General features: G+C 41.3%; 1 protein-coding gene across 3 annotated transcripts; it reads right to left on the bottom strand.

The window, feature by feature from the left end:
- Positions 1-5829: 5829 nt before the first annotated feature.
- galnt3 (UDP-N-acetyl-alpha-D-galactosamine:polypeptide N-acetylgalactosaminyltransferase 3 (GalNAc-T3)) lies at positions 5830-26526 on the bottom strand. Of its 3 annotated transcripts, XM_060930084.1 has the most exons (12): positions 19733-20124; positions 17677-18276; positions 16727-16899; positions 15449-15598; positions 14976-15040; positions 14806-14906; positions 14537-14654; positions 9835-10035; positions 8376-8507; positions 7845-7946; positions 7397-7549; positions 5830-6948 (listed from the first exon to the last, which is right to left on the bottom strand). In XM_060930084.1, the coding sequence occupies exons 2-12, from the start codon at positions 18204-18206 to the stop codon at positions 6835-6837; spliced, it is 1839 nt and encodes a 612-aa protein (XP_060786067.1). In that variant the 5' UTR covers positions 18207-18276; positions 19733-20124; the 3' UTR covers positions 5830-6834. The 3 variants fall into 3 exon arrangements, with proteins under 3 accessions (XP_060786067.1, XP_060786066.1, XP_060786065.1); XM_060930083.1 differs by lacking the exon at positions 19733-20124 and adding an exon at positions 26335-26526 and having other exon boundaries at positions 14806-15040; XM_060930082.1 differs by having other exon boundaries at positions 14806-15040.
- Positions 26527-26604: the final 78 nt, after the last annotated feature.

Below are 26604 nucleotides of genomic sequence, written 5' to 3'. Positions count from 1 at the left end.
TGTTTGTCTATGTGTCAGCCTTGCGATGACCTGGCTACTTGTCCAGGGTGTACCCCGCCTCTCACCCATAGTCAGCTGGGATAGGCTCCAGCTCGCCTGCGACCCTGTACAGGATAAGCAGCTACAGATAATGGATGGATGGATGGATGGATGGATGGATATTAACTAACTGTCTGGATTTAACATATACTGTGCTGCATGTTATACATTTGTATTTTAAGCTCTCAGATTGATAACAAAATATCAACATGGAGGAAAACTCAGCCATAAGCCATGATGATCACAGGATTTTTTTTTTTTTAGCATGTGAACCTGCTATAGGGTGTGGCATTGATTGATTGGTATGACATCTATCTATTGGTATAGTATGGCATGCAAGCAGTCAGAAAAAAAGAAGAAGAAAAAAGAAAAAGCACACTAAGAATCTTTATTTTCATGTTTGTACAGTATGTGGGCACAGATTTGAGGAAGGTTTTTTTGTTTGTTTTTGTTTTGCTTTCCAGTTGTTGGTTAATAGTCTGAAATTATTTTTATTACTTACTAGTACAAGTGAGATACACAATATGTAAAAGGGAAAAATGTTTAAACAGACAAAAAAAAAAACAGTTTAAACATTGGCATCAACACAAGTGTATTATTTGGCTGAGAAACCCTGTTTGAAAAACTTTAAGGGCCGGAGTGTTTGTGCTTGTGTGGGTCTCCTATCGATCATTGTGATTGTGATTTATAAACACCCCCCCAATGCCCCTAAATCACTCTGCCCCATCTCAGTCTATTCAGAATGGGGAAAAAGCATTTTGGAACTTTAATGAAAGCTTACTTTGCGTATTTCCAAATGGAAAGAGACTCAATGTGCAGTACACACACACACACACACACACACACACACACACACACACACACACACACACACACACACAGAGGACAGTGTCATTTTGCCAAAAATTACATTTCTATTTCCTCATTGTATGCATGCCATACATTCTCACTGCACTTTAGAATTGGCCTTGGGCTTGGCTAGTGTGTAACTTTTAGTCATTAAGGCCAAAAATGATGTGGTGGAGAAATGCTTTACGATAGTCATAACCTGATTTAGCTTTAATTTTGGAATAGTGAAACATCAGTATTAAACTTTTTTCTCTTCTGTCTTATCCAGCTGTGGATGCCAGCTTCGGACTAAAAAGATGACTGACATTAAATATGGGCTACACTTTAATCAGTTTCATTTTTTGAAAAACAAAGGGATCACATTGTATTGTGGAATGCACTACATCACGGAAATAGCTCTTGAAACTGCATCCAATTAGTACGTCATTCAGGAATCAATGATGTACTGGAAACATTTACATTCTTCACATCCTGTGTTTTACATTTTGCTTTTGGGTGGGGTTCAGTATGCCATTTCAAACACAGCTACCGTTTATGCCAAAACAATGAGGGTTGTGTATAAAAGGTCACCTCAACAAAGGTGGAGATGGGTACATGAGTGACATGACAAGATAAGAAATATGTTGTCACTACATGATGCAGAAAAAACTAGTTCATGCTTTTGTTACCTCCAGGTTGGATTATTGTAATACCTTACTGTCTGGATGTTCCAATAAGTGCATCAACAAGCTCCAGTTAGTACAAAATGCAGCAGCAAGAGTCCTTACTAGAACTAGAAGATATGACCACATCACCCCTGTCTTATCCACACTGCACTGGCTCCCAATCAAATTTCACACTGATTATAAAATACTACTATTGACCTTTAAAGCACTGAATGGTCTTGCACCACAGTACCTGAGCAAATTTCTGGTCCTTTATGACCCACCATGCCTACTTAGGGCTAGACTAGATTAGGGATAAAATTAGGTCATATTTAAAGTCTTTAAATTTCTGTAAAGCTGCTTTGCGACAATGTCTATTGTTAAAAGCGCTATAAAAATAAACTTGACTTGACTACTTAGATCAAAAGGTGCAGGCTATCTGTTGGTACCTCATCTAGTGAAGGCTACATCAGGGGGCAGAGCCTTTTCTTACAAAGCCCCACAGTTACAGAATAGTCTTCCAAGTAGTGTTTGGGAATCAGACACAGTCTGTGTTTACAGTCCCTTGAAAAAGTATTCATACCCCTTGAACTTTTTCACATTTTTCCACCTTACAACCACAAACTTAAAAGTTTTTTATTGAGATTTTATGTGATAGACCAACACAAAGTAGCACATAATTGTGAAGTGAAACGAAAATGATAAATGGTCTTCAAAATTTTAAACAAATAAAAATCTGAAAAATGTGGTGTGCATTAGTATTCAGCCCCCCTGCGTCAATACTTTGTAGAGCCACCTTTTGCTGCAATTACAGCTGCAAGTCTTTTGTGGTATGTCTCTACCAGCTTTGCACATCTAGACACTGAAATTTTTGTCCATTCTTCTTTGCAAAATAGCTCAAGCTCAGCCAGATTGGATGGAGAGCATCTGTGTACAGCAATTTTCAAGTCTTGCCACAGATGCTCAATGGGATTTAGGTCTGGACTTTGACTGGGCCATTCTAACACATGAATATTCTTTGATCTAAACCATTCCATTGTAGCTCTGGCTGTATGTTTAGGGTCATTGTCTTGCTGGAAGGTGAATCTCCTTCCCAGTCTCAAGTCTTTTGCAGCCTCCAACAGGTTTTCTTCCAGGATTGCCCTGTATTTAGCTCCATCCATCTTCCCATCAACTCTGACCAGCTTCCCTGTCCCTGCTGAAGAAAAGCATCCCCATAGCATGATGCTGCCACCACCATGTTTCACAGTGGGGATGGTGTGTGCAGGGTAATGAGCAGTGTTAGTTTTCCGCCACACATAGCGCTTTGCATTTAGGCCAAAAAGTTCAACTTTGGTCTCATCTGACCAAAGCACCTTCTTCCACATGTTTGCTGTGTCCCCTACATGGCTTCTGGGAAACTGCAAATGGGACTTCTTATGCCTGTCTTTCAACAATGGCTTTCTTCTTGCCACTCTTCCAAAAAGGCCAAATTTGTGGAGTGTATGACTTATAGTTGTCCTGTGCGCAGACTCTCCCACCTGAGCTGTGGATTTCTGCAGCTCCTCCAGAGTGATCATGGGCCTCTTGGCTGCTTCTCTGACCAGTGCTCTCCTTGCTCGCTCTGTCAGTTTAAGTGGACGGCCATGTCTTGGTAGGTTTGCAGTTGTGCCATACTTTTTCCATTTTTGAATGATGGATTGAACAGTGCTTCTTGAGATGTTCAGAGCTTGAGATATTTTTTTATAACCCAACCCTGCTTTAAACTTCTCCAGAACTTTATCCCTGACCTGTCTGGTGAGTTCTTTGGTCTTCATGATGCTGTTTGTTCTTCAGTGTTCTCTAACAAACCACTGAGGCCTTCACAGAACAAGTGTATTTATGCTGAGAGTAAATTACACATAGTAGGACTCTATTAACTAATTAGATGACTTCTGAAGGCAATTGATTGCACTGGATTGTATTTAGAGGTATCAGAGTACAGGGGGCTGAATACTAATGCACACCACATTTTTCAGATTTTTATTTGTTTAAAATTTTGAAGACCATTTATCATTTTCGTTTCACTTCACAATTATGTGCTACTCTGTGTTGGTCTATCACATAAAATCTCAATAAAAAACTTTTAAGTTTGTGGTTGTAAGGTGGAAAAATGTGAAAAAGTTCAAGGGGTATGAATACTTTTTCAAGGCACTGTAAGTCTAGGCTGAAAACATAGCTTTTTATTAGGTAAAGGAGTAGATCTGGGGGGTCCTCAGGCATAGTGTTATCTGGTAAACTGAGTTGTATGGATGCTGTCGCGCCCTCTCCCCCACTCTCACACGTTCACTCGGGATTGTTGACAACGAACAATGAATAGTTGATAACATCAATAAAATAGACTTCATGTTAAAACTATAATGAATTTCCTGGTTTCACAGTTGTACTTTGTGACTCTATAGGACACAGTTACAGAAGTAAGTTATTTATAATCATGCTATCTGGTATCACCCAAATGAGGATGGGTTCCTTTTTGAGTCCGGTTCCTCTCAAGGTTTCTTCCTCATGTCATCTGAGGGAGTTTTTCCTTGCCACTATCGCCACAGGCTTGCTCATCAGGGATAAATACATTTATTCGGCATAAAATTAGCTCATATGTTTAAAGTCTTTATTTTTCTGGAAAGCTGCTTTGCAACAATGTCTGTTATTAAAAGGGCTATACAAATAAACTTGACATGACTCCTGCGCATTGTCTTGCCCTATATTGTCTAGTGTTTAATGGTTAGTCGACCTTTCAAAAAATCACACTTTTGATTTGACAATTTTTTTTTAAAATCTTCAGTAGAGGACAGTACAATTCTGAGATAGGTCTACTTCTAAAAGTAGGAAATGTATGAAAAATATCTCCAAGAGCAGAAGTATCACTACAGGGGTAATAATTGAACTGACTACCCAGGAACCCTAGGTTGAGGGACCTGAACTAAAGCATTTTCAGCAAGTTGGAAGGGGCACATCTTGCATTTCCATGGAGCCCAGAAATATGTGGCACTCCCCAGAGCATGAGTGTGGAAACACCAAACTAATCCTAAAATGTTACTCATTCTGCCAAATATAAACAGGGTTCAAAATGATGTCAGTTATAGAGTATAAATACGTCAGACAAGAGTTTCAAGTTTGTTAAGTTTGCTCATTCACAAGCATTTCCAGTTTGTCTAAATTTCACATGCATGCAGATCATGTCTCTTGTTAAGCTTTTTTTAAGTACGGTACCATATTGTTTCTTTCAGTGATAACATTCTGAACAATGCAAGAATAGCTAATTATTATTATTGTGTGATTTTAGCATTAGTATTTAAGCAGTATTGTAGTCGAGTCACTAAACCTTGAGTCCAAGTCCAGTTTTGAGTCCCCAGTGTTCAAGTCCAAGTCATTAAAAAAAAAATTGAGTTGAGTCCACTATTGATCCAAGTCGAGTCCAAGAACAAGACTCCAATTGCACCATTTGACGGTGGTTATTTTAGCGCCATGAACATTAGTTTGTTCCTGAACATGACGTATGAACAGGTGAATGTGCATTCTCTTTATCAGAGAGAGCGAAGTATTCTTTCAGAGATGGTTGGGAGACGGATGTGAGTGCAGAAGGTGCGCTTATTAATACAAGTGAAAACAGGTAAACAATCCAGACCGGCAGGCAAAATCGTAAAACAGTGAAACAGGCAATAGGTCGAGCGAGGCACAAACAGGCTATCGTAGACTCAACAGAATCAAAGACAAGAAACAGGAAATCAGGAAACCAAACAAGGAAATAAGGCTCAGTAATGTGTCAGCAACGCAACTCAATACTTTGCAAAGTAAGTGTGTTTTCACAGTTTTTATAAAGGTGCGCTGATTGCGCCTTAATCCTGTGCAGGTGTGAGTCATTTACGGCGCGCGTGTGCTGTCCAGAGTGCGCCCAAGAGTCTATCTGATGCACGTGCCAAGGCACGTAGGTGTGACACTCTTGCATGAAATTGGTACAAAAATTAATGTAGATATAAATACAGTATCTTATGCCAAATTATTATGGCATATTACAAAAAATAAAGAAAAAAATCCAAGTCTTCATCTCGAAATTACGAGTCCGAATGCAGTTAATGTACGAGTTCGAGTCCAAGTCATCAGTGCTCAAGTCCAAGTCAAGTCACAAGTCCTTAAAATTAGGCCACGAGTCGGACTTGAGTCTGAGTCCTGGACTCGAGTATTACAAGCCTGGTTTTTAATATGTCCATGTTTAATCAACAACAAAAAGAAAAAAAAAAATCACAACCAGCCCAACATAGAGACAACACCAGCCAGCCTGTTTAAGATCATAAAAAAAGTTTTTGGAATGTTTATTTTAAAAGCATACATTGCCCTTTTTCATTGACATTTTCTTGTGTTGTTAAGGTTACAGTACTGTTTACTACCATCTCTCTGTCCACAATATTAATTTACAAAGTATTATTTAAAAAAAAGTGTCATTTGTGAACAAAAACTGGCACCAACTCGAACACTGACACAGTGAGTAAAAAAAGGGGGGGGGGGGGGGGATCGCTACACTTGAATGGACTGCTGACTCAAGTGACCAACCCCGAAAATTGTAGTTTTGGGTGTGCAAGCAATTGACAAATAATTGAAAATTAGAAGCAGAGACACTGGTTTTGTTCACGACTCATGAATTCTGGAAGACTGTGAGGATTTTTGTGGGGGATTTTGATCCAATGACAGACTCCTTCAATAAATACAGACCACCCATTTAATGCTATTTGTCTGCCAGTCAGTTCTGTGTTTTCTAAGTCTGAAAAAAGGCTGTCAGTGAAGGACAGGAATGAGTCAGTGCATGGCTATTTAATTCAGGATCTAAATACTTGAAGTGAGGGTAATTTATAGTGCATATGGGGGGAATTGCACTTAGTGAAACTGGGCTTACAGATACTCTTTGGTGCATTAAAATGTGCAGGTTAGACCAACTTCAGATTAGAACCACAAAAGAATTTGAAGGCCTCTGTTTTTGTTAGATCCTTTCAATGAAGAGAGAAACCCTTTCAACATAGAGAGAAAGAACATTTGAGAAACATTAATAGTTCAGAAGTCTTCACTTGATGTTTTCCTGTACAACTTCAGTATACTTCCTGAAGGTGCTTTGTTTTTTTTTGTTGTTTTTTTTAACTTTATCGTGCATGTATTTTCTATACATGTACTCGATGCATACCACTTAATGATATTCAAATCTTTCCAGCAGCAGTAATTTCACATATAAAAATAAATTATTTTTTTTGTTCAGAAGTTCAGTAACAATAGTGTGTATTTTAATTGGCTTGTCCTCTCAGGTGAAAGCCCAAAGCTGGAATCTGTCCGCCGAGTTGCAGGGGACCATAGAGGGGTTTTCATAACGAGCGCTCAGGCACAGCTTCCGCCCGCGGTTATAAAATAGCTGATTCTACAGAGCCAAAGAGGAGCACACAGAGAGGTGATTGGCAACGTATCACTGCAATCCAATAAAAGAAAACACTCAGAAATTTATAGCAAGTAATACAAGAAAAATACAACTTCTCTCTCTCTCTTAAAACAAGAGCAAAGATGCACAAAGAATACTGATTGGTTCAGGAGTTAGACCAGAGTACATTAGTAAGCGAGGGATACGTCTCTGTTCATTCCTCTGCTACGTCAGACAACCATGCCCTGACACGTTATTAAATTTAACAGATTATTACACTTTTTCAGACCAAGAAAGACTGTACAGAGAACTATACAATGCTACAGTGCTTTAGGCCATTCAGAACTTATTAGTGTGCTGCTTAAGCACAGATCAAACAGCATGACTAGCCACAGGGGAGAAGGATTAGTAAACAGTGTAAAAAATGTGGCTGCTCTTAAAGTTTCATTACCTCCTGCAGCTCCCATTTCTGTTCAGGACCAGTGAAGGAGTTTAGGCCTTTATACTGACAATCCTGGAGTTTCACCACTCCATCAGTCGCATGCAGACAAAGCTCCTTCTGAATGTTGTGTCGTATTTCATGGTGCGTTGAATACTCAAAATACTACATATGTATGGTTTGAGAGGATAAAAGCAACACTATTTACGGTAATACAAATGCTCTTTGAAAGGGTTGTGTATTTCATACATTACATATAATATCCATGTTATAAAATACAGATGAAATAATTCACATTAAATCCCCAAATTCCACTGACCAATTTAAATATTTTATTTTTTAAATCATAACATTTAAAAAAAATACACTTTTCTTGTTCTTACAAGAAAAAAAATTGTTTCTTAGAGGGAAGACAAATATTAGCATGATCTATCAACTGGTAATAGTTAAATGGTGGTACCTGATTGCCTCCCAGGCCATGGCATGGGTACATGATAAGTGCCTTGCCTCCTTCGTTGTTCTCTCCTGCATCAAGACACATGTCCTTGCCTGTATTCTTTATCTGCGGAAACAGTGTGTACAGTCAGAAAAAAAAAGACAGTGAGATGGGGTAGATAGAGGCAAGAGCTAGATGAAAAAATAAATTGGAGAAGGAGAGGGCCATCAGGGCAGTAAGATCCAAGCTGTTAAAACATGGAACCGAGCTTTCTCCCAGACCCTCTGTAGGGAGAGATACATTGTGGGAAACCACAGTGGCCAGACACAACATTCTGTGGTCTGGAGTATTGGAACGAGGAGAAAGACAAAGAGAGAGAAAAAGACTGAAGGAAGAATTGGGAGAGCCAAATGAATGGGGGGAGAGAGGAAAAGAATGGGGAGAGAGAGAAAAAAAATGGGCAGAAATAGGCAATAAATGGAAATAATGAGTGAAAATGAGACCCGCCACTGTGTACACACGCACACACGCACACACACACACACACACACTTACCGCGCCAAACTGCACTGGGTTGAGATCAGGCATGAAGACCTCTGGGTACACGTTCTCTAAATACCAGGAGAAGCTCTTACACTGTAGCCTCTCACGGAGTGCCAAGCGTTTGGAGACATCTCCAAATGTTCTCTGTGGAAACAGACCCAGACTTTATTAACATTTTATTAATGACATAGTTAATAAAGGTGAAGGGAGGGGTTCAACTCTGAAGCTGCTTTGGAATCAGAAGGAGACTATCCATTCTGTTGCCCTCAGACCTTATAGGAACTGGTTTTAGGCAGTCTTTTTCCCCTCGGGTTTAGACTAGCAGCAGGTCTTGGCTACATGTTGAAAGTCTGGTGATGGGTTTCAGTGGTTTGGGCCATGAAAGAGCAGCAAGTCTTGGATTCAAGTTGAGAGTCTGGCAAGATGCCTTTAAAATCAACCCAACACTGCAAAATGACCAAGTGTGGGTTTTTTTTCTTCCCCACAGCAAATATGTGGCCACAAATCTTTATAATAGGACAGCACAAGCATCTAGGCGTAGAAACTGATGAATATCCAGAGTACATCTAGTAGCGTCTTTATGCATTGCCCATCTACCATGTGCCATGACTACCTAAAAATTTCATAAACATTCAGTGAAACTTTATTGGATATGTGGAGAACATTCATCATTCCAAAGAGGCCTGGCTGTGCAACCACAACAGTATAGTGTTAAGTGTGATCCAATGTACATTATAGGAGACCCTACATGTGTTCAGAGACAGTCTAGGCACAGATTAGTGCATGATCTTTATGTGAAAGATCTCCATTAGGACAAGTAAAGCCTTTTTATTCTTTCATTTCAAAATTTGGTAAAATGTGAATATGAGAAATTTGACCCAAAGGAAAGCAAAGGATAACAAGAGCATGGAAGTCTAAGAATGACTGTCTTTGTTTCTCCTCTGTTCATTTTATCCAGCACAGACATTATGACCATCCTCTAGACACATGATTAATCCTAGATTTTATTTAATTGAATTAAGCTCATGGTGCTTCATTGAAAGTCATTTTCAGTCTTACATTTGTCTTAATCTGTGCCTGGAAAACATTAAATCCACACATGCTTAACTTGGCCAGCACGAGTTAGGTGTCGGGTTACACAAACCAGTTCTCGACAGTCTCAACCAGAAAAGCTATGTAATTTCTATACAAAAGATGTATACTCATTCTGTATAATCAAGCATATTAATGCTCTGCTGGCAATAAGTACAACTTATGTCTGTGGAACATTAAAGCTATCAACAATGGTACCCCCTTGTCACAAAACACATTCATCCATCTGTCAACCTGGACATTAATGAAATGTCAGTCAGAGACTGTGAAGAAGGGGTGGGGGAAGCCTGTCACTGCTTCTGGAAGTGGACGTTAACTCTGTACCACTGTGTGAGATATCTGGAACCAGAAATAAAAGTGCCTAAAAACCTTGCATTACCTCTTTAGACATCTGCGCCGCCTGCTGGTTCCTGCGGTAGAAGATCTCTTTGTAGTCATCCATCCAGACCTCAGCCAGTCTCACCTGATTACGCGCAATAACTTGTGTGCCCTTGGGGAAAGTGTGAGGGCTTTTGGTGCGGAACACGTGGCCCACAATGGAGCAGGGGATAATCTCCAACTGACCCCCACACTGCCACACCTGCAGGCATGAAAACAAGGAAGGAACACATGTACATTATTTCATATACAACTGAATTTCTATGCAACAAGGTTAAAAAAAACCCCTCATCTCATCTCATTATCTCTAGCCGCTTTATCCTGTTCTACAGGGTCGCAGGCAAGCTGGAGCCTATCCCAGCTGACTATGGGTGAGAGGCAGCGTACACCCTGGACAAGTCGCCAGATCATCACAGGGCTGACACAGAGACAAACAACTATTCACACTCACATTCACACCTACAGTCAATTTAGAGTCACCAATTAGCCTAACCTGCATGTTGTTGGACTGTGGGGGAAACCGGAGCACCCGGAGAAAACCCACACAGACACGGAGAGAACATGCAAACTCCACACAGAAAGGTCCGTGTCGGCCACTGGGCTCAAACCCAGAACCTTCTTGCTGTGAGGTGACAGTGCTAACCACTACACCACCAATGCCGCCCGCTTTCAAACATGCTAATGAATATATATATTTTTTTATTTAGTCTACGATTTGACAACATTTCTCTCAAATCCTAAACATGATCTTGAACCAGGGTTGCCAGGGCCTTGTTTTTTTTAATGCCAAATTGGGATAGGTTTGGAACAAGATTGTGGGTGGAAAAAGCAAGTCCACATGTGCCTTTTTGGCCAATTTAAACATAGCCTGCAGCTGCCAAGCTCATGTTTTAAAGCAAATAATTGGAATTAAATGTAAACTTTAAATCAATAAACAATAGGTATGGAACACAAAGAGAAAGTGGCATTTTTAAGGATTATGCAGTGGTTAATGGTCAGCCAATTACAGCATAAACAAACACATTGCAGAAAAGTCTTCTGCAAATCAGAAATGTGTGTGCACCGAGGTAAACTGAATTCCAACCCAAAGACTGAAAAACATATGAAAATTTTTTTAGCTCCCTTTTCCATTGCCTGAACATTTTGAGACAGTTTCAGGTCTTGTTGTGCGTGTGTTTTTTAATATACTTTGGCTGAAGATTTTGCTGTGACCTGGCATCCTTGACCAAAGCACTGAATTGTTATCCTTTGAGTCATTACTTAATGAGGACAGAAGGCTATGAGCCATTATAGCTATGTCTTCATTTTTTGCACATGGTACCTGAGTAAAACATCCATCCATCCATCTTATATATATATATATATATATATATATATATATATATATATATATATAGAGAGAGAGAGAGAGAGAGAGAGAGAGAGAGAGAGAAAGTGAACATTTCATATATTGTAGATTCATTAAAATGTTTCAAACAATTTTCTTTTTAATTATGATAATTATAGCCTACAGAGCAGCAACAACAAAATAAACTTCAAAATATGAGAATATTTCATTTTGAGTTTGAGTAAAACAGTATAAATACTGTGCATCTCTTGGTCTAGAGATGGTACATGCAACTATAATCATGAAGAAGACTGCTGACTTGACAGTTGTCCAGAAGATGATCATCGACACCCTCCACAAGGAGGGTAAGCCACAGAAGGTCATTGCTGAAAAGACTGGCTGGAAAAGGTGCACAAGCAACAGGGATGACCACAGCCTTGAGAGGATTGTCAAGAAAAAAGTCGATTCACGAACTTGGGTGAGCTTCAGAAGCAGTGGACTGAGGCTGGTGTCAGTGCATCAAGAGCCACCATGCACAGGTGTCTTCAGGAAAGGGGCTACAACTGTCACATTTCTAATATCAAGCCACTCCTGAACCAGAGACAACATCAGAAGTGTCTTATATGGGCTAAGGAGAGAAAGAACTAGACTGTTGCTCAGTGGTCCAAAGTCCTCTTTTCAGATGAAAGTAAATTTTGCATTTCATTTGGAAATCAAGGTCCAAGAGTCTGGAGGAAGAGTGGAGAGGCACAGAAGCCAAAGTGTTTGAAGTCCAATGTGAAGTTTCCACAGTTTGTGATGATTTGGGGTACCATGTCATCTGCTGGTGTTGGTTCACTGTGTTTCATCAAGTTCAAAGTCAATGCAGCCATCTACCAGGAGATTTTATAGCACTTCATGCTTCCATCTGCTGACAAGCTTTATGGAGATGCTGATTTCCTTTTCCAGCAGGACTTAGCCCCTGCCCACAGTGCCAAAACTACTACCAAATGGTTTGCTGACCATGATATTACTGTGCTTGATTGGCCAGCCAACTCACCTGACTTGAACCCCATAGAGAATCTATGGGGTATTGTCAAGAGGAAGATGAGAAACACCCGACCAAAAAATAGAGATGAGCTGAAGGCCACTATCAAAGCAACCTGGGCTTCAATAACACCTCAGCAGTGCCACAAGCTGATCGCCTCCATGCCACGCCACATTGATGCATTAATTCGTGGTAAAGGAGCCCCAACCAAGTATTGAGTGTAAAAATTAACATACTTTTCAGAAACTGGACATTTCTGTATTGTGAAACCTTTTTTGATTGATCTTAGGAAATATTCTAATACAACCCCAATTGCAAAAAAGTTGGGACGCTGTGTAAACTGTAAATAAAAACAAATGTGATCATTTGCAAATCATAGAAACCCTACATTTCATTGAAAATAGTACAAAGACAACAAATCAAATGTTGAAACTGAGAAATTTTATTGTTTTTTGAAAAATATATGCTCATTTTGAATTTGATGTCAGGAACATGTTTCAGAAAAGTTGGGACAGGGGCATGTTTACCACTATGTTGCATCACCTCTGCTTTGAACAACACTCTGTAAATGTTTGGGAACTGAGGAGACCAACTGCTATAGTTTTGAGAGAGAAATGTTGTCCCATTCTTGCCTGATGTACAATTTCAGTTGCTCAACAGTCCAGGGGTCTCCTTTCTCATATTTTCTGCTTCATAATGTGCCAAATGTTTTAAATGGGAGACAGGTCTGGACTGCAGGCAGGCCAGTTTAGCACCCAGACTCTTTTACTACGCAGCCCTACAGTTTTAATATGTGTAGAAAGCAGTTTGGCATTGTCTTGCTGAAAGAAGGAAGGCCTTCCCTGAAAAAGATTTTGTCTGGATGGCAGTCTATTGCTCTGAAACGTGTATATATCATTCAGCATTAATGATGCCTTCCCAGATGCACAAGCTACCCATGTCATGTGCACTAATGCACTCATACCATCACAGATACTGGCTTTTGAACTGTGCATTAATAACAAGCCTGATGGTCCCTCTCCTCTTTAGTCTGGAGGACATGGTGTCCATGATTTTGAAAAAAAATTATACTTCTGATTAGTCAGACCTCAGGACAATTTTCCACTTCACCTCAGTCCATCATAAAAGAGCTCGGGCCCAGAGAAGGTGGCGGTGTTTCTGGATATTGTTTATATCTGGTTTTAACTTGAATTTATGGATGCAGTAATGAACTGTTTTCACAGACGATGGTTTTCTGAAGTGTTCCTGAGCCCATACAGTGATTTCCACTACAGACACGTGTCTGCTTTTAATGCAGTGTTGCCTGAGGGCCTGAAAATCACAGGCATCCAACGTCAGTTTTCAGCCTTGTCTCTTGCATACAGATTTCAGAATAAGAAGAACAAAAACAAGGAGCCTTTATTTATCACAAGTACATTCAAGCACAGACTTAAGCACACAGTGAAATTCCTCCTCTGCATTTAACCCATCTGAAACCGTGAACACACACATGCACACACAAGTGAGCAATGAGCAGGTGCATACACACATCTTTTAATGATATTATGTACCATAGATGACGTTGTCCCCAAATTCTTTGGAGTTTTACATTGAGGAACGGTATTCTTAAATTGTTACACTGTTTGCCCACACAGTCTTTCACAGAGTGGTGAACCCCTCTCCATCTTTACTTCTGAGAGACTTTGCTTCTCTGGGATGCTCTTTTTATACCCAATCATGTTACTGACCTGTTGCCAATTAACCAATTTTTTTTTAAGCATTACACAACTTTTTCAGTATTTTCTTGCCCCTGTCCCAACTTTTCTGAAACATGTTGCTGACATCAAATTCAAAATGATACATTTTTCAAAAAACAATAAAAATTTCTCAGTTTCAACATTTGATATGTTGTCTTTGTAGCATTTTCAATGAAATATAAGGTTTCCATGATTTGCAAATCTTCACATTCTGTTTTTAATTTATGCTTTACACAATGTCCCAACTTTCTTGGAACTGGGGTTGTAATTTGAGATACTGGATTTCTGATTTTTGTGATTTATTGGCCATAATCATCAAAATTAAAAGAAAAAAGGCTTGAAATGTATTTCACTTTACGTGTAATGAATGTAAATTATATGAAGATATACCTTTTTGAATTAAATTATGAAAAACAAGTGAACTTTTTCATAATATTCTAATTGAGATGCATGTGTCGATGATTGCCAACTCTATGCTAGGAATACTGGATGTTTGGCAGGAATAGACCTTAAATGGGACATCAGTCCATCACAGGAAACCATGCACAGATACATTCACACCCAGGGTCACCATGTGTAAATGTCCCCCCCCCCCCCCCCCCCCATTTCTTACCCTGAAGGACATTTCAATATTCTCTCCTCCCCAGATCTCCATCTCTTCATCATAACTCCCAATGTGATAGAAATAATCTTTAGAGATAGAGAACAGTCCTCCAGCGAATGCTGGTGTTCTGTACAGTACAGGAAAAAAAATGTACATCAGTAGATTTGTAAGCAAATCTAAGCAAATAGAACTGAAGGGCTGCTCTTTACAAAACTGTCCTTCAGTCTTGATTTGTTTACAATGTCTTATCTGTTTAATCCATGTGCTGTGTGTCTTACTTGATGGGGTAGGTCTCATCTTTGCGACGTTTTTTTTCATGATCAGGCAAACTCTCCCAGCCGAAGGCCAGGCCCCAGTCAAAGTTGCCCCGATTGTGGTTCTGCCCATATGGAGAAGGCTTCATGAATTCAAATGTGTTCAGGTCAATAGTGGTGATGTCTGGACTCACCACTGCTGTGTAGTTCTCTGCGATCCGGGCCAGCAAAGGCTCCAGCCAGCCATGAAAACACTCACCTGCACAAGAAGAGCATTTAAGAGAGTAGTCCATTGCTGCTGTGGCAAAAGTCGGAACTGTGGTTCAAGGATGTCCAAGCTTCAAGCACTCAGAGGGGGAGAAGTGTGGGTACAGACCAAACAAACATTCCAAGAACAACAGTGTAGAGCTTCATACTTGCAAGGCACTGGTGCATTGGAAAATCTCTAAGTAAACAGTGTGTGAAACCACACTGAATAATAACAATTTTTATGAGCTTAACCAGCATGACACAGAGGCACACGCTTTCCAGCAAAAGCCATCATTACTGCCATCATGCTTGTTTTGCTAGAGAGAAAACTGCAGTGACTATTCTGCATGGTACAGTGTAGGCGTGTATGAGTGCAAAAGCCCCGAACTCATGATGACTCAGTATTTTTTTGACTTACAGTGAGCATCCAGGAAAGTGAGGGTGTCTCCAGTGGCTACCGAGGCTCCCAGCAGTCGTGCAGTGATGAGACCTTTCCTTTCGAGCTGCCGCACCACACGCACAATGTGCAGTTGCTTCAGATACACATCTAGCTCTTCCTTCAGCTGTTCTGGATGGTAGAAAACCAAAACACGTTGTTACTGCTGAGAATACAGTCAAGGTGTGCACTTGTGCATACGTACACAATTTTCATTTTTAGGGAAACAGAATCTAAGCTATGCCATGTGAAAAGATGTAGTGAAGTCCATAAATAAGCATACATTGGCCATTTCTGATTTGCCTCTAAACCCCAGCAGAGTGAATTTGAGATAAAACACTGATTTTGAGGTCAAAGTGCAAAACATCAGAGAAAACGTATAGAAGATTTATGAAGACCTCAGCAGTGGATGCATGAAGAAAACGATCATAAAGAAAATCTTCAACTGCTCATAAGAACACTATGCACTACGTATGGATGTCACTATGTGTGTCAGAGACGACCATAAATAGAAGCCTACACCAGATTGGCCTCAATTACCTTAAGCCTGTAGGGTCCTAGGACAAAATCATTATTACAAAAATTAACCTGTACCAGAGAAATAGAATGAGAAAATATGCAGGCAAATACCCTGCTAATAATTCAGAGAAAACTGAAATGCATGGTTGCCAGTAGAACTGACTCACTTCTCTTTACTGATGATGAATTCGGTTCAGAAGGATGTGTTCTGTTCTGTCCCAGGCAAATGCCTCAGTACTTGGCATATGGCATCTTCACTTGGTAGTAGAATGACCACATCAAAAACACTCCCTGTTTTAGGATTCCATACAGAAACTTCCAGGGGTCAGGGATTTTTCATGAGGGAAAAGGCGGTGTAAAACTTGCATTGCAGTAAGTCAGCCCTACACGGCAGTCTCCCGGTCCTGATCCAATCAGTCTCTGGATGGTCATTCTAGGGACTAGTTTATAACTGAAGCTTAACAGTGGGACCATTTCCTTTAAGCCTAGGGTGTGTTATACAACTCTATTGTATCTGCCTCACCTAAACACCCTCAAAAGATACTGTAAAACCCCTATCACAGGCAGCTATGCTTTCTGCTCTACAGCCCATTATAAGCCACTGGTACAAAGATCTGCCAAGGTCGTGCTGTCCTGCCTTAGCAGTTTGGTTAGAGAGCTATAAAGTGGGCCACCTGACTGACTTTAGTTCAGTTAAACACATGGGTGGTCCTGCAGTCCTAAAAGCTGAGAAGTCATTACCGTCTGTGCTGGCGTCATCAACAAGGATGATCTCTTTGAGAAGAAGGGCAGGAGAGGTGTGGAGCACACTGTAGACAGTCCGCAACAATGTGCTCCATGCCTCGTTATGGAACACGATGATCACGCTCGTGGTCGGCAAGGATGGGCAGCGCCTAAATGTCTGCTCTATGCATCTGAAGGAAAGAAAGAGAAAAATAGAGAGAAATAGCTGGAATGATGCTTGGAGATATGGAGCAAGACAGATGTACGACATTCCCCTACTGCTATAAAGCAGGGTGTACAACCATAAGGTGAATACATCCATGAAATATCTGGTGGTTCACTAAATGACTGAAAAGAACAATAAAATGGGGCTTGGTACAGTCTAAATTGCCTAGTGACACTAATAAGAACAAGAACAGACTTGTGTAATTAGCCAGACGTAGCACAACATCCTTCTTTCCTCTATTTCTCTTTAATCAGCCAGTTCAACTAGGCAGACATGCTGAAGCAATGTCTCAGGAAGAAAAAAAAAAGTCTGTGGTTTTTCAGAGCAGCAGCCAAATATAAATAGTGTTTGGGGTTTAGCCTCAGTGTGTGCTAGAAATTGAAATATGTATGTTATCATTTCTGCTTAATGGTGGTCCTTTCATCCATCAAGTTTTCGGAATTTGGTCATTTGTGTTTAAAGACGACCGTATAGAACTTAATTTAAGCACTAGATGGCGCTATAGCAATGTTTGCAATTAGCAAACATGTTCCAGCACAATATTAGTTATTACACTAGTTTATTTCATTTATACAAAAGGTTATCAAAAAATACTCCCCATTAATGATCGTAGACACTATCGGGTGCCAAATTTTATAGTTAGGATCACATTACAGATCAGTCTACTTTTTACTTAAAACCAAACAAATACCGTTGCTTTGCCAAGTGTTGTTACATAAGAAAGTACAACGTGCTTACGTACTCTGGTGGCCTTGTATCAGGGCCGAGGTCTCGACTGAGTGAGATACGATCACTAGCATACAGGTTAAAGCAGTGTTTCTCCTCGCCTTTCTCCTTCTCCTTCTGCTCAGCTGGGCTGAGGTTCTCTGTATGGAAGGGTTTCCCCGAGGCGCCTGGGGCACTGGGATTCTGTGGGGGCCGTTCCAGCACAGGCCTCAGCTCTGCAGCTGTGTAGTAACCAGGCAAACAGAGCTGGCTGCTCCTGCTCTCCTGCTGCCTCACTGGGGCTCGGATCTGCATCTTTGGCATGGCGTCCCTAAAGTTATTCACAGCCCCCATTACCATGCCCAGCATGGTGTCCCGTTTCTCTACAATCCCTTTTAGCCAGGGCTCCTCCTGTGGGCTCTGACTGACCACCTCTCTTTGCATCAGGAACAAAAATGTGACGAACACTAGCGCCACAATGGCAACCTTCCATGGGTGCAAACGCCTGCGTAGCAGTCTGCGGATCAAAGTCATTCTTCTGTGGTGGGAACAAATAGTGGTGTGCATGTACTTCTCAAATGTTGCAGACAATGATTCACCTGACACACAGTGTGAGTAACATCACTGATTCCTAAACCTGTGAAAGAAGAAGAAAAAAAAAAAGGTCAGTGACAAACATTACCTGTATGCACAATCTTAAGGGTGATATTTAGTTATGATTATAAAACATCTCAATTTTAAAGAAAGCCCACTTTAAATACTTGTGAGTATAGGATTGGGAAAGGAAAAACTTTGAGGTATTTTAGTCAGTTTCAATGTCTAAGTTCCCCAAAATAAACATTTTCATTGACATTTAAGATCTTTTTAGGATGACTGGGAAATTATTCTCAATGAGAGAAACGTGTTTTCATGTCTTTTTATACATTCTCCAGGAAATTACTGATACTGCTGAGGTTTCGTTCCTACCAAACTGAAACATGGTAACTCTAAGCACTGGAAATAATTGTATACAGTACCAGACAAAAAGTTTGGACAGCGGGTTTTCTTTATTTTTATTAATTAAGACACGTCATGTCTTAAAGTAATGATGGATTGTCATTTCTCTTTTCTTAGTTGAGTGATTTTTGATATAATATGGATTACTGCAGTTGTGGAATAGGGCTAATTATTGTCTCATCTCATCATTTCTAGACGCTTTATCCTTCTACAGGGTCGCAGGCAAGCTGGAGCCTATCCCAGCTGACTACGGGCGAAAGGCGGGGTACACCCTGGACAAGTCGCCAGGTCATCACAGGGCTAACACATAGACACAGACAACCATTCACACTCACGGTCAATTTAGAGTCACCAGTTAACCTAACCTGCATGTCTTTGGACTGTGGGGGAAACCGGAGCACCCGGAGGAAACCCACACGGACATGGGGAGAACATGCAAACTCCACACAGAAAGGCCCTCACCGGCCCCAGGGCTCGAACCCAGGACCTTCTTGCTGTGAGGCGACAGCGCTAACCACTACACCACCGTGCCGCCCACTAATTATTGTATTTTTTATTATTTACTGTTTGATCTCAAATGCATTAAGAAGACAAAAAAAAAAAAATCACTAACTTTTGACACAGCACACCTGTTAACTGAAAAGCATTCCAGGTGACTACTTCATGAAGCTGGTTAATGCAATAGTGTACAAAGTGTCATCAAGGTGACTACTTTGAAGAATTTAAAACATGAAACACATTTTGCTTTTTAACACTTTTTGTTTACTGTATAATTCCATATATGTTATTTCACAGATTTTTACTGTATAATTCATACATGTTCCATATGTTATTTCACAGATTTGTTGTTCTACAATGTACAAAAAACACACAAAGTTTGAGAGGTTGGAGTGCAGCAGGTCATTGCAGTGCTGTCTGTCATGCTTTACAAAACATTTTTAAGGCTTTAAAAGCACAGCGTAGAATGATGTGAACTGAAGACAGCCAACATATTACTATGTCAGTGCTGCATGACTTAGTAGTGTCAAAATGCCACCTACATAGCCCACTCAGAAGATACATTCAGGAATGGCTTTCACTGAAAACCATAATCTTACCCAGACTACACTGCCATAACATACAGTATGCCAGTAAAAACATATAATCCAAGTTTCATGGAGACAGGTGAGGTTTTATTCCAAGCAGAATTCCAACATGGGAAACTTCTAATAAAGTTACAATCCAACCAAAATTACTTCAGTAGCCTATTTATTACACAATACCATATAACGACGCTAAAAATGACTCCACGTGCGAAAGCCTGAACTGTATTTATCTGTTCGTGTTTGATCAGCCGCGTTCTCACGGAGGTTCATCCGGAATCGTTTAAAAAAGGGAAGTTTTACTCCAAACACAGTCCCGACGGTCCGATCCCAACCCCGAGGAAACGGCCACGTAATGAGAGACAGCACGCCCGATTCAACAATCTCAGCACTACACAGTACTTCCGCCTGCTGAATCCAGGTGTGCTTGTCAGGTAAGAAGTTCGGAGGCGAGCCTTTACCACGCATGCGCAGAGGCCGCCTTTATAACCACTCCATGCCATGGCAACCCAACATAAAAGGTACAAAGGATGCCCCCTCCGTGGTACCAGCCCAGGGACAAGGAAAAGTGCAATGTGGTGACTTTTTTTTCTTCTTCTTCCCTGAATACGTAATACTTAACCAAGTTCCTCATTTCTCAGGGAAGTCAAATACAACAGGTATGGGTCAAGTTTTGCTGTAGGCTGCCACAGTCTGACTAGGGTTGGTTTGTGCTGAGAAATATGGCCTGTGCGTGATATATTTCGTTGTATTACATCTGGATGATGAAGGCAATGTAAATGCGTTTTTAATATTTAAATTACCTCCAACACATGGGCAGCACGGTGGTGTAGTGGTTAGCGCTGTCGCCTCACAGCAAGAAGGTCCGGGTTCGAGCCCCATGGCCGGTGAGGGCCTTTCTGTGTGGAGTTTGCATGTTGTCCGCGTGGGTTTGCTCCGGTTTCCCCCACAGTCCAAAGACATGCAGGTTAGGTTAACTGGTGACTCTAAATTGACTGTAGGTGTGAATGGTTGTCTGTGTCTATGTGTCAGCCCTGTGATGACCTGGCGACTTGTCCAGGGTGTACCCCGCCTTTCGCCCGTAGTCAGCTGGGATAGGCTCCAGCTTGCCTGCGACCCTGTAGAAGGATAAAGCGGCTAGAGATAATGAGATGAGACCTCCAACACATGAAACAACCAAGTTTTTTAATTCTCCTAAACCGCTTCCAGAAACTCAGTGGGGTAGATAGGGCCCTAAAGGTTAGAGGAGCAGCTTTGGGACCAAGAAGTTAACGGTTCAATTCCTTGGACCAGCAGGAATACCTCAAGTGCACTTGAGCAAGGCTGAATGTGTTTTAAATGCGTATTTAATATTTAAGCGACCTCCAACGCATGAAACAAACAAGTGCACCTAACCCCCAGATGCTCCCCAGGCTACTCTGGGTATGTTGTATTGTCGCTCTGGATAAAAGTGTCTGCTAAATGCCATTAATGTAATGCACATTATTATACATACAGGACACTTTTTCGACGGAATAAAAACATGTATTCTATTCCCTTCTAGCAGGTTTGATTCATTTGGTTTGATAGCATGCAATATTGATATTAGCATATCACTAATCCTACATGAAATTACGTCACTCTACCCAATGGAGAATCAGGAGCTATACAAAAAGACCAGAAGTCGGAGCGTGGTTGATGAAATCAAACACCAACGCATGAGATGGCTCAGGCATGGCTTACGTATGGACCAACAGCAGATCCCCAAAGTTGCCCTAATGTGGACACCCCCTGGAAGGCGGAAGCCTGGAAGACCTAAGACCATTTGAGAAGAACCATCACCTCTGAGCTATCAAAGTTAAATCCATCATGGAGCAAGGCACAATATTTTGCTAAAGACTGTCAAAAGTTGAGGCGCTTGTTATTGGCCTTATGGCCCACTCGGGGTGAAGAAGATTAAGTAAGTACCCAATGGAGAATGAGCATTGAATATGGTTTACGGTATTGCACGGTGCCCTGCGATGACTTGGCGACTTGTCCAGGGTGTACCCCGCCTCTTGCCCATAGTCAGCTGGGATAGGCTCCAGCTTGCCTGTGACTCTGTAGAACAGGATAAGTGGCTACAGATAATGGATGGATGGATGGATGGATGGATGGATGGATATCGCACGGTTGTCAAAACAGGACGTCATACATCGGAGCTGACACGAATATCCAAGGAGAAAGTTTTCTGCTACACATGTGCAGAAGTGTTCCTTTGTTCAGCGGGAAAGAGAAAGATGCATTGAACACCTGAAAGGCTACCAAAACTTCATTAGATATACTTCATGCATATTTACTACAGAAAAACATATAAATGGAAATCGAAAAACTGGAAAAGTGTGTGTATATAATAATAATAATAATAATAATAATAAAGACTTGTCCAGAGTGTACCCTGCCTCTTGCCCATAGTCAGCTGGGATAGGCTCCAGCTTGCCTGCAACCCTGTAGAACAAGTGGCTACAGATAACGGATGGATGGATATTGCACGGTTGTCAAAACAACATGACGTCACACATCGGAGCTGATGCGAATATCCAAGGAGAAAGTTTTCTGCTGCGCGTGCGCAGAAGCATTTCTTTGTTCGGCGGGAAAGAGAAAGACGCATTGAACACCCGAAAGTCTACCAAAACATTAGATATTCTTCACGCATATTTACTAGAGAAAAACACATCAATGGAAATCGAAAAACTGGAAGTGTGTACAGTTGTATATAATAATAATAATAATAATACTTGTCCAGGTTGTACCCTGCCTCTTGCCCATAGTCAGCTGCGACAGGCTCCAGCTTGCCTGCGACCCTGTAGAAAAGGTAATCGGCTACAGATAATGGATGGATGGATATTGCATGGTTGTCAAGATGTCATAAATTGGAGCTGATGCGAATATCCAAGGAGAGAGTTTTCTGCTGTGTGTGTGCGTGTGCAGAAGCTTTTTTTGTTCGGCAGGAAAGAGAAAGACGCATTGAACACCCGAAAGTCTACCAAAACATTATATATTCTTCATGCATGTTTACTAGAGAAAAACACATCAATGGAAATCGAAAAACTGGAAGTGTGTATATAATAATAATAATAATGGGCGGCACGGTGGTGTAGTGGTTAGCGCTGTCGCCTCACAGCAAGAGGGTCCGGGTTCGAGCCCCGTGGCCGTCGAGGGCCTTTCTGTGCGGAGTTTGCATGTTCTCCCCATGTCCGCGTGGGTTTCCTCCGGGTGCTCCGGTTTCCCTCACAGTCCAAAGACATGCAGGTTAGGTTAACTGGTGACTCTAAATTGACCGTAGGTGTGAATGTGAGTGTGAATGGTTGTCTGTGTCTATGTGTCAGCCCTGTGATGACCTGGCGACTTGTCCAGGGTGTACCCCGCCTTTCGCCCGTAGTCAGCTGGGATAGGTTCCAGCTTGCCTGCGACCCTGTAGAAGGATAAAGCGGCTAGAGATAATGAGATGGGAATAATAATAATAATTTGTCCAGGTTGTACCCTGCCTCTCGCCCATAGTCAGCTGGGACAGGCTCCAGCTTGCCTGCAACCCTGTAGAAAAAGTAAGCGGCTACAGATAATGGATGGATATTGCACGGTTGTCAAGACGTCATACATCGGAGCTGATGTGAATATCCGAGGAGAAAGTTTTCTGCTGCGCGTGCGCAGAAGCTTTTCTTTGTTCGGTGGGAAAGAGAACAACACATCGAACACCTGAAAGTCTACCAAAACTTCATTAGATATTCTTCACATGTTTTTCTCTAGTAAATATGCATCAATGGAAATCGAAAAACTGGAAAAGAGTGAGTGTGTAAGTACTACTACTACTACTAATAATAATAATAGACTTGTCCAGGGTGTACCCTGTCTCCAGCTTGCCTGCGACCCTGTAGAACAGGATGAGCGGCTACAAATAATGGATGGATGGATGGATGGATGGATAGTAGGGTGCATCAGTTGCCCCCTAAAAATGAAAAGTTCCTCTGATCATGATGTATTTTTGTTTTTATGTTCCTTTTGGTAAGAAAACACACTGGGTGAAATATTTTGACAAAATTCAAAAAGTTTAATGGTGGCATCAGGAGCTCAAAGTTATAGAAAAAGCTGCAATTTTATGACTTTTATGACAAAATTTCGATCACTTTTCATGAAACATTATGACACCTTATAGAGTATACCAAATATCTTAGATACACATTTTTAGTACATATTCTAAATATATTATCAAGCACAGTTTGAGTTTCAGCTGTTCATTGTATCATTGTTCAACTACTTTTAAACAATACAGATGTATTATGAATCACATTAATGCTTCTCAATCCCTTGCAAAGGTTCTTAACATGATCTCTGGATCATGAGAAATCAATAAATGGAGTCCAACATTGTGATTCAAACCTTAGGTGAAAACATAAAATAAGCGTTTTTTGGCAAAAAAAAAAAAAATGAACCTCATGGTGCCACCATTAGACTTTTGAATATGGTCAAAAATTTTTACAGGATGTCTTTATTGGTGAAAAGGAACACCCAAACAAAAATGCATCAGATTTTATGAAAGTGAGGGCAACTGATGCACCCTAATGGATAGTAATAATAATAATAATGGCTTTTTCGTGGTATATCATATATATATTCCATTTAGCTAGCATCATCCGATATCATGCTAGCTGAATGGAATATATCTGATATAGAGTAGAGTGGGGGATAAAGCCCCCGTGGGGTAATACGCCCCCGGCCTGTTTTACCCAAAATAACCACCAGACGGCGCAAAGTTACATTTCTATTGTTGCTATGGGCTGGCTTGACAACGGGGATATACAAATATCCACTGTGGATCGCATATCAGCAACGCAGCGGAGAGAAATCAAATTTCATGGTAAGTGATATAATTTTCAGATATCAGTAAAACTGTATTTAGATAGCTGCTATTTCGTCAGATATCACAGCTGTGTATGTGGTATGAGTAGACAAGTCAGTACGTTAAAAAATACATTAGGTATAAAAAGTTGAATCACATTTTGAAAGTAAGACCCTTTTTTGTAAAAGTGTAGTCTGTGGGGTAAAACGCCTCCTTAATGGCGGGGTAAATGGCCCTCAGGGGGCATCGTTTCCTTTTATCATAATTACTGTATTTCATACATTTCTGAATAGCAGATACATAGTTTTTAATAACATCTCGCTTACCCGGTTGAGTAATTTGAACTTAAAAATAATTGAAATAAAAAAAAATTGAAATTAAAATGCAAAATATAATAAAATAATGCATCTATTCATTAATTCAGGAATATTTTCTTGTTTCTTTCACATTATAGGCTTAAGTAAACACTTTTGCTATCCAAACAGCTTTTTTTGAGTGAGGGGGCCTATTGCCCCACCTCAGGGGGCCTTTTACCCCACTGGGGGGGGGGGGGGGGGGGGTAAAAAGGCCCCCTTGGCACAATGTTTGTTTTTCTCTCATCTCATTATCTCTAGCCGCTTTATCCTTCTACAGGGTCGCAGGCAAGCTGGAGCCTATCCCAGCTGACTATGGGCGAAAGGCAGGGTACACCCTGGACAAGTCGCCAGGTCATCACAGGGCTGACACATATGGGCGAAAGGCAGGGTACACCCTGGACAAGTTGCCAGGTCATCACAGGGCTGACACATATGGGCGAAAGGCGGGGTACACCCTGGACAAGTTGCCAGGTCATCACAGGGCTGACACATAGACACAGACAACCATTCACACTCACATTCACACCTATGGTCAATTTAGAGTCACCGGTTAACCTAACCTGCATGTCTTTGGACTGTGGGGGAAACCGGAGCACCCGGAGGAAACCCACGCGGACACGGGGAGAACCACTAACCACTACACCACCGTGCCGCCATGTTTGTTTTTGTTTAAAAAAAAAAATTAAGTATTAACTTTAGGTGGCATTATTGTTCATGTCACTGTTGTAAAAACTATGATTAAAACTAAACACATGGTTCATTTCAACTTGGAGAAAAACTGAATTTTCCTTAAGGGGGGCTTTTCCCCCCAATCTACTCTACCACTCAGTGGCAGCCAATATTATTTAAATGTCCGATTTTAAGGAGAGTCAGGCTATGTCCATAAACCGGATGCGAGTGTATTGTAGTGTATTAATGGTGATTTATTGAGCCTGCAGCAGTGTGTGTGGTGCAGCAGTGTGCGGTGCAGCAGTCAGTCTGGGACGTCGCCTGAAGATCCCGCAAAGTTAACCGGCTTCTCTCGCGAGCCCCTCTCGCCCTCACACGGTTGCTGGGATACAGCGAGCGGAGGAACGCGCGCGAGCCGCATCAAAAGAGAAGCAAGAGTGACCACAAAAGCAGCAGAAACTCTCACTGAAGTTACAACACAAAGCGAAGCGAAAGCACTTCGGTGCAGCGCCTTCTTACACAATAACGCTTAACAGCGTCCAGACAAACTGCTCAAACTTACCCCACGTGCGGAAAGCTCGGTTTGTGTTGAATATAAGTGCTCGCCGGTGATTATCAAAGTTAAGTGACGACCCCGGGGGTCTGACAAGGACAAAGCGATGCCAAGTAGTAATGCTTGTACATGATGCCTACTGAAGAAAGAAAGAAAGAAAGAAAGAAAGAAAGAAAGACCTTACCATTGCACTCGTGAAAGTTTTGTTTAATCCATGTTGTCTCCGCGCGCGCACAGAGCGGATGATGGAGTGGAGGCTAAAGGGCAGAAGGACAGCAGGAACAACGGCCATGTGAGAGGAACAGCGGTGTCTGTGGCTGTTCAGCTCTACAGATAGACGGACATGCCAAGAAGGGCACCAGCTTCAGCTCCACGAGACTTCCCCCTCTGTCTGTCCTTCCTTACTGGCACCTCACTGAGCAAGCAAAGAGGAGAGAGCCGCAGCTACTGCACA

This window comes from Neoarius graeffei, chromosome 9 (assembly GCF_027579695.1).
Source record: "Neoarius graeffei isolate fNeoGra1 chromosome 9, fNeoGra1.pri, whole genome shotgun sequence".
In the NCBI taxonomy this organism is placed as follows: Eukaryota; Metazoa; Chordata; class Actinopteri; order Siluriformes; family Ariidae; genus Neoarius; species Neoarius graeffei.
The sequence above is the reverse complement of the archived record's forward strand: the minus strand, read 5'-3'. Positions and strand labels throughout refer to the sequence as shown.